Source organism: Lactuca sativa, chromosome 1 (genome assembly GCF_002870075.4).
Source record: "Lactuca sativa cultivar Salinas chromosome 1, Lsat_Salinas_v11, whole genome shotgun sequence".
NCBI lineage: Eukaryota > Viridiplantae > Streptophyta > Magnoliopsida > Asterales > Asteraceae > Lactuca > Lactuca sativa.
The window spans coordinates 49,562,236-49,572,122 of NC_056623.2; the positions used below are offsets into that span (position 1 = coordinate 49,562,236).

General features: G+C 34.8%; 1 protein-coding gene across 1 annotated transcript; it reads right to left on the reverse strand.

The window, feature by feature from the left end:
* Window positions 1–4,510: 4,510 nt before the first annotated feature.
* Window positions 4,511–6,190, reverse strand: LOC111909229 (ubiquitin-like). The gene is made up of 2 exons (XM_023905021.1): window positions 5,956–6,190; window positions 4,511–4,650 (listed from the first exon to the last, which is right to left on the reverse strand). The coding sequence occupies exons 1-2, from the start codon at window positions 6,188–6,190 to the stop codon at window positions 4,511–4,513; spliced, it is 375 nt and encodes a 124-aa protein (XP_023760789.1).
* Window positions 6,191–9,887: the final 3,697 nt, after the last annotated feature.

The following is a 9,887-nucleotide window of genomic DNA, read 5'->3' on the forward strand; positions in this document are numbered from 1 at the left end:
GTGTGTGTGTGTGTGTGAGAGAGAGAGAGAGAGTATCGGTAGGGTGGGCCCAATTCTTTCATTTTTATTTTTTAATTAATAAATTATTAAAGAAAATATAAAAAATACAAAAAAAATAAAAGAAATAAAAAGGGAAAAACAGTCTTTTCAAGTCTTCTACGGATAAAAACCAAAGGAAATTCTTGATTTTGGACCATCCATACAAATTGGAAACTTTTTGGACCATAAAAGTTTTTTAAATACCACAGGGACCAATTTTACAGTTTTGTCTTTTTACCCAAATCATGAAATCCATCAATGGGATGATTGTATTGAGATTATAACCATTGAAACCACTTAAAGGAGGTTATAGAACCCAGCCCTAACCATTAATTGAAGCCAAAATCGACATTGGGGTTCAATTCCCAATGACAAACTAAAAAATAGAGCGAGAGGAGAAGGATTTATAGCTAAACCCTTGATTCCTCTTCCTTTTGCGTGAATGCGTTCACATGAATCAAACCCTAGAAGCTCTCAAGAACAAAAAAACTCCATTAGAGAGTTCTTTCCTTTCAAAACATGACCTCATGGGAGAATGAAGAGTGCATGCATCTTATTTCCTTTTTTTTTTTTTTTTTTTTTTTTACATTTGGTCTTTCTAATTCATGCCTTTTGTCAATTTTACCATTAATTACATTCTTGTATTTTTATCATGTTATTCAACATATTTAGTCCTTCCTCATGCATTCCATAACTTTGGTAGTCCCTTCCACTAATTAATTTAACCCTTTGGTCAACTTACTTAACGCACTTGATACTTTTGGCTCTTTAACTTCTAAAATGCTATTATTTTCACTTATAAACTTCATACCAACTAATGATATGATTATCACTTGATGATTAAGTTGCATAAATCATCTTTGATTTGTTTACTTTATCAATTCAAGAACATAGTCTTAAATTTTTGGATGTTACACCAAGATCGTATCAAGTGCTTCCCATAGTATGGGCCCATACTACCTTCCACACATATCTATACTTGTTCCAAGAATTTTCCCAAAGCTCCTACTAAACCTTCTAACATACATGTACGTGTATACACACATATCACTATTCTTCCTAGACTCACTAGGATTCCCCACCACTCTTATGCCCAAAGAAGTTTATGTTAACATCAATAATTTGATTCATGAATGCACACTTATACACGATCAAGAATGAGATATACATTCGAATAAATGACCATACCTTAATGAAAAAACCAAACAAGAAACATGTAATAATTGCAAATCAACCAATCATTCATGTAACAACCAATCAATGTTAACATAGACTACAATTAGTAGTTAACTACCATCTATATAGGGAAATTATGGCATCTCTCCTAAGCATTCCATCTTGCATGCATTCTTATACTAGATCCTTAGCCTATATTCTAACATGCATATCTATCAATTGCATAAATAGCATACAAAACAATACGGGCATATTGGGAAGTACTTTTCTTTTCGAGCTACGACTGACTGTACATGTCACATCGTTCCTTCTTTCTTTAAACTTAAGTTAGGTCAGAGAACAATGTTCCCGGTCTCAACACAACAATCAAACAAGAAGATGGAATGAGACCGAGTTCACATTCTTGACCTAAAACATTTAGAAATTTATTTGTAGAAAGGTTCTCTTCTCAAAATCGTTTTATAGAACTATTTTCAGACATAAGTTTAAGTTCACACATACACACACACTTGTGTTAGTCCAAATCCTTCCGTTTGAGTTTAGACACACACCCGCGTTAGTTCAAATCCTAAAATATGATTTGCTCTTTTGATTTATCCTATCGGTGAAAAAAAAACATCCACCTAACATTGGTAAATGATATACAATACAATTTATTTAGACCTCTTTTGTTAAATACTAAATTTTAAAACAAACTATTCACTAACGAATAATCATAAAAAAAATTGCCAAAATGAAACAATCTACCGAAAGAATTATCACCACCCTATTTTCCGTTTGTCGCATTTCGCGGGTGCACCACTAGTTTTCTATAAAATGTATTTTAGTTCAGAAGAATGTTTTTCTTTTTGTGAGGTTTTTTTTCAAGAATAGGTCACATTTTTAATGTTATTCTTTAGATGTATTTTAGTTCAAATAGTAGTTTTTTTACCAGGATTATTAAAAAGATCTTTAGAAAAACAAATCTGAAAACTAATACCTTTATGCACAAATTAAACCTTATAAAAAGGAAAAGAGGAGGATTATACGGAAGACAAGGTAGTTTTCAACCCATCCAACGGAGTTGCAGTTTGGGTATTGCTGTAATGGTGATGGGGATGGCTTGGGGAGCACTCCTAGTACCTCTAATGTTTTGTTTCACAACCGATGTGTGAAAACTGAGCAAAGGCAAACGAAAAACCTATTATTTGTCCCACATCGCTTTGTTACAAAGTAAAGAAGGGTTACGAAGCCTTATTCAAATGAAGTGGTGGAAAGCTTTTTAACCACTTTTTTAGCTAATTCTTAAATTCTCTGATTTATTGATTATTGATATTTGTTGGTTGGTTTAGAAGCGATGCTATAAATTTTATGTATGATGTATTTTCTTCTATTTTGATATATTTACTGATTCATTCTCCATGGGGTCGTGTGGACTATCCAGACGATCAGACAGCCACCATTTGTAGATCCACATCATCAACTTGAAACGGGTTAATAAACTTTTAGGCAATGAGCACAAACTAACATTTATATAGTTACGTACTTAGGCAATGAGGACAAACTAACCTTCAAAAAGTTACGTACTAATGAGGAAAAACAAAAACTAAGGCGTATGTTGGAGGATATAAGTTTTCTCTCATTTTAAATTCAATACATGTTAGTTAAGCTATAAATAGCTATGTCTATAGGTTTCTTGAGATGGCTAAGAAGATGAAGTCATGTGGACAGCCGGTTAAAGAAACTATGTAAAGTTACAGAAAAGATTATGAGGCTGATCATAACCATACAATTCAATTATGTTGTGTGTTTAGTTGAATCTTGAATAGAAAAATATAGATACTCTTACTTAAGACAATGGTAGAGATGTGTGGTGGTTCATGAACAACTCATGTAAAGAAATTACAAGTGCTACAAATTACAATTGTCATAAATTAATTAGGGAATAATTAATACGTATTATGTAGCATTGAAAGGAACTTAGTACATCTACAATGACGAGTTTAATGAGAGATCTGAATGTGGTGGTAAGTCTAGGTTGTGATTCAATGGATGATACTCTCCTATTGTGAGATGTCACCTTGACATTCAACGAATTTGGAGCTCAATGAACATTGAACTCTTCAATAGAAAATGAAATCTGGTACAAAGACTACGTTGCTCGGATCACATGACAGGTGGGAAGATGGTTAACCGATCACAATGAACAATTCATGCGTTCCGTGAAATTGGTTGACACCAAAAGGATACAGGTACACAGTGGCAGCGAAATATGATTGATTACCATTGAAGGGAAAACTCATATATATATTATATAGTGTACGTGACTTGACCATAAAGCTCAGTCTCAGGCAACTACAAGAGACAATTGCCCATTCTGATAAAAGGTGGTGGAATATACAATATATTAGATAAATTGAGGTTGATAACGTATTCACACCACGTGACATTGAACACAATGATTGTTTTATCAGAAAAATCTCCAACATCAACATGTTTAACGTGCATGGGACACTTCAAGGTCTTTGGTTGTGTGGGATACATGATTAATGTTCCATGTTAGAAAAGAGTAAAGCTTTATTGAGGAATCCAAATTAAGCCTAAACAATGTATGATCATATCACAGAAAGAATCATTATTAGCAAAGATGCAAAGTTAGATGAAAAGATAGGTTGGGATTAAGGAAGTGAAGGTAGTGAAATCTCGATGCCCTTTTCTCTTTAATGAAAGCCCGTATATATAGATACAAGAGAGATGAGAATAAGGAAAGTATTCCTTATATATATATATATATATATATATATATATATATATATATATATATATATATATATATATATATATATATTATACAAAGGAAAGTATTCCTTATATCATAAACTATTATAAGCTGGAGGTTGATGGATGCTAGTTGATAGCGGGAAGGCACATGAAGAAGAGAAGGAAATCATGGGCGGTTTGTTATGGTGCCTGTAGTAGCAACTGCAACGCCTAATTGTGTGCAAAAAATATAGAATTTTTTTTCTACTATTCTACTATTCTGCCACTACTATTTTTCTTTTGCCTCACCTAGGAGATACGAGAGGATTGTAGAAGGAAGAATGTCGATAAACAGAGATCGACAAGAGAAGGGAGGATTGGTCGGCAAGCAAAATATAAATTCCTAATCACCAGCTATTTTCCATTTAGTTCCAAACCCTAAACCTTATTCCATATTTTATTATCCTTCTGCATGCATCGAAATCCAAGTCAAAAACAAGGATGTATGTGAAATTTTGGAACCTGCAATGCAGAAGCCATTCACAGACAACCTTGATTACAATTCATACGCGTTAAAATAATTTCGGCTTGAATCTTGATATAAGTGACGTTTGTTCACCCACTTATTTGGCTGAGAATCGTAAGCCAACCATGTGAGTTTACTTATCGTGTCTGCAGCCAAACATCTGATGAATACTGAAAAAATAAAAAATAAAAAAAGAACAAACAAAAACATTATATCCACCACTTAACAATTAATTCACAGTGAACGGTTCCTTCATTTTCGGGATAGAATGTAATGAAATGGTCTTATTGAACGCTCATAAGCAATTGAAACTCTCTACTAATGGGATTAACAAACACCCTTACCATGAACAATACAACAATACAACAATCCATTGCAAGAAGCCCTAACACCCAAATTTAGAATGAATCTTTGTAAAATATATTATGGTTCTTGTGGAAGTTACAAAACCATGTATATATACAATCACCATCAAGTTTGATGTACTCAAAAGTAAGGCTTCTTGCAATGGGTTATTCGGATGATCTGGTGCTCCTGATAAGGTTGCTTATAATGTTTGCAATCCTATCATTAGAGAGTTTATATTGCTTCCAACGTTCGACGAAAGACGCATCACTTAGTTTTATTTGATGGTGAAGCAACCCTTGTGGGTGTTCCTTGTAAAATGTTAAGCAATATATATAATCTAGTGTGGTTTCGCGGGTTTATCATTGAATGTTTGGTCATAGAGAGGGTAAACTGATATGTCCGCTTCACGATTTTGAGTCAATTAAGTGGCGAAAATACGAATTTGGTAGAGACAATCATCGTTATACTCATATGAAAGGTATCTTGTTGCTATTGTGAATTGCTAACTTCATTGGATGACTTAAAATTTTACATACATTCTTGTTTTGACTTGAATTTTGATGTTGGAGAAGGATAGTTTAAAAATATTATGGATATACTAGGTTAGATAGCTCGTGTAATAAACGGGTTTGATCAAAATAAACATGACAAAGTTGCAAAAATGGTCCCTGTGGTATGTAGTTTTTTGGGGTTTTAGTCCAAACCTTTTTCTGGATTCGTTGTCATTTTGAGCTAGTTTCATTGCATTTTTGGTCCCTCCGAATAGTGAAATGACTGTAATACCCTTGGAGTATTTATTTTTCATTTTTCTTTCATTTCTTTTTAAATATAATACTAATTTATTTATTTTAATAATTAAAAAAAATAAGAAGGGCCCACTTCTCTCTCTCTCTCTCTCACACACACACACACATATACCCAACTTTGTCTTTCTCCCTCACCTGTTAAAATTATAACACGAAAATACTTAGTAACCCAGCAACATTCATGTATACAAGATCAGATAATAAACACCAAACACATCAAGCATCGAAAACAGGGTAAAATCGTTCTATTATAGTATCCCACTAAAATCAGTCAACACCCATAACAAAAGCACACTAACAGAGCTATCTAATTCAACTTACGGAGTTCACCACCACGAAGACGAAGAACAAGGTGCAAATTGGACTCCTTCTGGATGTTATAATCAACCAAAGTTCGCCCATCTTCCAAATGCTTCCTTGTAAAGATCAACCTCTGTTGATCAGGTGGAATCCCCTCCTTATCTTGATTTTTGGTTTTAACGTTATCAATGGTGTCGGAGCTCTCAACCTCCAAGGTGATTGTCTTCCATGTAAGGGTCTTAACGAAGATCTGCATACCTCCTTATCTTGTCTTCCCTACAAACATCTGCATACCTTAAGAAGTCGATGAAGGAGACTCGTGATTTAAAAGATTGGGATTGTTTGGAGAAGACAGTAGGTGTATGTATATGTGTTTTGTTCTTGGTTCACCGAAATCCCTGCACCCTCTTCCTCACATAACCTATGGTGGCTGACAATTCGATGACGGAGAAACCATATCATAACCAGCTCAGAGTTTTCATCTGCAGTTGGGGTCACCAAAATGAAAGAGAAACTAGATTGGTAACCACAAACAATGGCAAATTGGATGGCAGATCAGGAACATGAGAAACAACCACATTGGAGATGGCAGCAGTAAAGGAGGCTAAAGAGGGTCGATGTTGTTTGTGTTGCGGTAGCAGGAGCATATAAACCTCCATGAGCAGCATCATCGTCATTGAACCACCGCAAAACACCAGCCTCCTACCTCTTCGACTCGCATTGAGGAGTTTGTGGCCTCATTGTCGTCGGAGTATAAGGATTCACCGGAGTTTGAGGAGTCATCTGTCGCTACCAGTGTGTGTGTGTCTTTTAATCTTAGTGTGTGTATGTTTTGATGAAGAAGACAATCAGGTAAAAAGGATATGGGCCTAAATAGAGAGAGAGAGAGAGAGGGGGGGGGGAGAAAGTGGGCCCAAATTAATTAATTATTTTCTTTTTCCTTTAAATTAAAATGGGAAAACATAAAAAGTATATCAGAAAGGCATTTTAGTCTTTTCAGTTTTTCAAGCGACCAAAATCACAAGCAAACATAATCAAAAGGACCACGAATCCAAAAAAAATCGAGATTTTGACTAAAACCCCAAAAAAAATGCATACCACAGGGACCATTTTTGCAATTTTGTTAAATAATGAGTAGATGTTGAATTACAATGCTACAACTATTTAATGCTCACAAAAGAAATATACATGCCAATCTAAAGGTAATTAGGTAATTGTTGAAAAATAAAACAAAAAAGAAAGAGTACGGTCAACATATTGGAGCTTAGTTTAGCAGCTTTAAGTCCCCCCCCCCCTCCCCCCCCTTCCTTCGAATAATATCCCAACACACTTACACACCCCATTTGCCTGCACATAATCTCACCGTTAAGTAGTTGCAGCTTAGTGTTACCCGAGAAGTTGTACTGCTCCAGAAATTAGGGTGAAAATGGTTGTTCCGAACAAGATCTTAATATTCCTAGGTAACTATTGTTAGGTAATTGCAGCTTCGTGAAGCATATAGTCCTAGGTATTTGTCTTTTATCAAGAAATCTTTTAGAGAAAGTACAGAGAATATTGATTACACATTGAGAGTCCTTGATGTTTTGTTCATATATGGGTATATTCTTGAAAATATTCTTATTGTTGTGTCCTTGTATTATCTTTATTACCCATAATGTACATGTAAATTTTACTCATTTTTTATTTCATCTGAATTGAGAAGGATTCATTAGTATTAATATAAGCACAACACCTAATCTGAGCAGATGGTTACTGCAACAGAAATGGTTCTATAGTTATATGCTATGCATCATTGGTGTATCACAAGACCTGATTCAAAAAAAAAAAAACTACATCTCACTTATTTCAGTGATTAAGGTTTCTTAAAGCAAGTCCTTATGATGCTTTTAAGCGGTGGGTTGATGTTATTAAGGATCCTTATAAGGCGGTGTATACTCATAGTTTCTTTAAGCAAATAATGTGGCGATCTTCAAAATCACATGTGATCGGAGAATTGCAAGTACCTCCAGAACAAGAATATAATGTCTCACTTTGCTATCCCTTACACTAACTGAAGATGCTTCATAGGTTTAAAAGTAAAATTAAACAAACAATTTCCTTCTATCTTATTAACTCCATTACTACTAAAAAGATAAGTTGACATCATGAAGGTTAGCATAAAAAGCACCCATTTACATCATATATATTCCATCATCATTTGTAATTGTCAAGAAAAAAATGACCCATGTGACAAACAATTATGTAATATATAAGAGGTAAACTGGTCAACGTCAAAATTAGAACACCTCTTTTTAAATACATTTAGAGAACCTATATGAAGGGATTGACACAAAAAATATTTAATCAATGGTGCCTTGTACACTTCCAGGAGTTATATACATCTATGAAAGGCTATTTAGCAACTATAGCTTACATATCTACAACACGAGCGAAGTGATGAAAAGAAAAAGGAAATTAAAAGATTTATAGGAAATTATATCATAGGTTCCAAATTTACACGCAAAGGCTTCATACATGCTAGTCCATGCCCGAAAGGATAAAACACATGACAACATAAATGAAGATTTGCATGTCCCTCTGTATCCGACACCTATTGTGTGGTTACAATTATTTTTCCAATCTGTATTGTCGTATACGAATCAATGCATAGATTCAAAAGGTAGTAAGATGGAAAAAAGACAAGAAACCCATCAGGTACTATTCGAGCGAAATTCACTACAAAACAAAAAATTGTAATATTAACAAGTGATTTAACGTGAAATTTTATTAAAATTGTCATATATAATATACTTACCAATGGAATACAGCAGGCCCTTCACCAAGCTCCCCAGCATCAACTCACACACCAGGAGCAGGAACCGGTGATGGAATAACAACTACTATGCTTTTTCTGATCAGGGAACAACTGCCCTTGCCTCCTCAATAAATCAGCTTGATGACATTCAACATTTTGGGGATGTTTCCCTGGATGATAATGTCTGTATGAATATTGGATGCAGCTAATCCAAGCTATTGTCTACATGCACACACCGGACATACCTCACATGTTATGTACCTAGAAGATCGTTTGGTTCAAATGGAAACCCTAGAAAAGAAGATTGGAGACAGAACATGTAACACTCGTTTATTTATTAGATAAATAAATAAATAATTATATATGCAGTGTGTTGGGTTTGAGAAGTTAATTGTCACATTTTTAGAAGTTGGGGGTTAAAAGCGTGAGTTTAGGACTCACTTTATAAATATTTATGAAGACAAGGGCTACGTGGTAATTATCGAGATTTATTTTAAAAAGGAATGAGGTGGAAGGGCTGAATATGTTATAATTAAGACATTGGGGGACTGTTTGGTAAATTGTGTACCTAAGTTGTAAGGGATTTTTATGGTGAGGGTTCAAAGGGTAATTAATGGATTTATTTTGAAAGGAAATCGGATGGGAGGGACCTATCCTGCCATTATGAAAATATGTTTGTGTGTGTCGGGAATATATATATATATATATATATATATATATATATATATATATATATATATATATATATATATATATATATATATATATATATATATATATATATATATATATATATATGCGCTAAGCAACCCTAACCCGAAGGAATACCATTCAGTCGCCACCTTCATGTTAACCCGGCTGCCACCCTCCTTCACTTCCGATAACCGCCACTACCAATGGAACCCTCTCCGGCCACCGATTCCACCACCGAATCCGACCACTGTGCCTCCTCCTACTGCTCAAGAATTCATTGGCAACCAAATTTGGGACGAGGAACATTAGCATGAGGGTTGTGGAACCTCCTCAGTCGCCGTCCCGCTACCTGATGCCGCCTGTGACGTTGTGAATGGCCGGAGAACCCCACCGAAACCAAAGTGTAACCCATGAAAGGCCAAGAGGACTACCAGGGTCGTAACCACCGCCATGACGTGCGCTATTG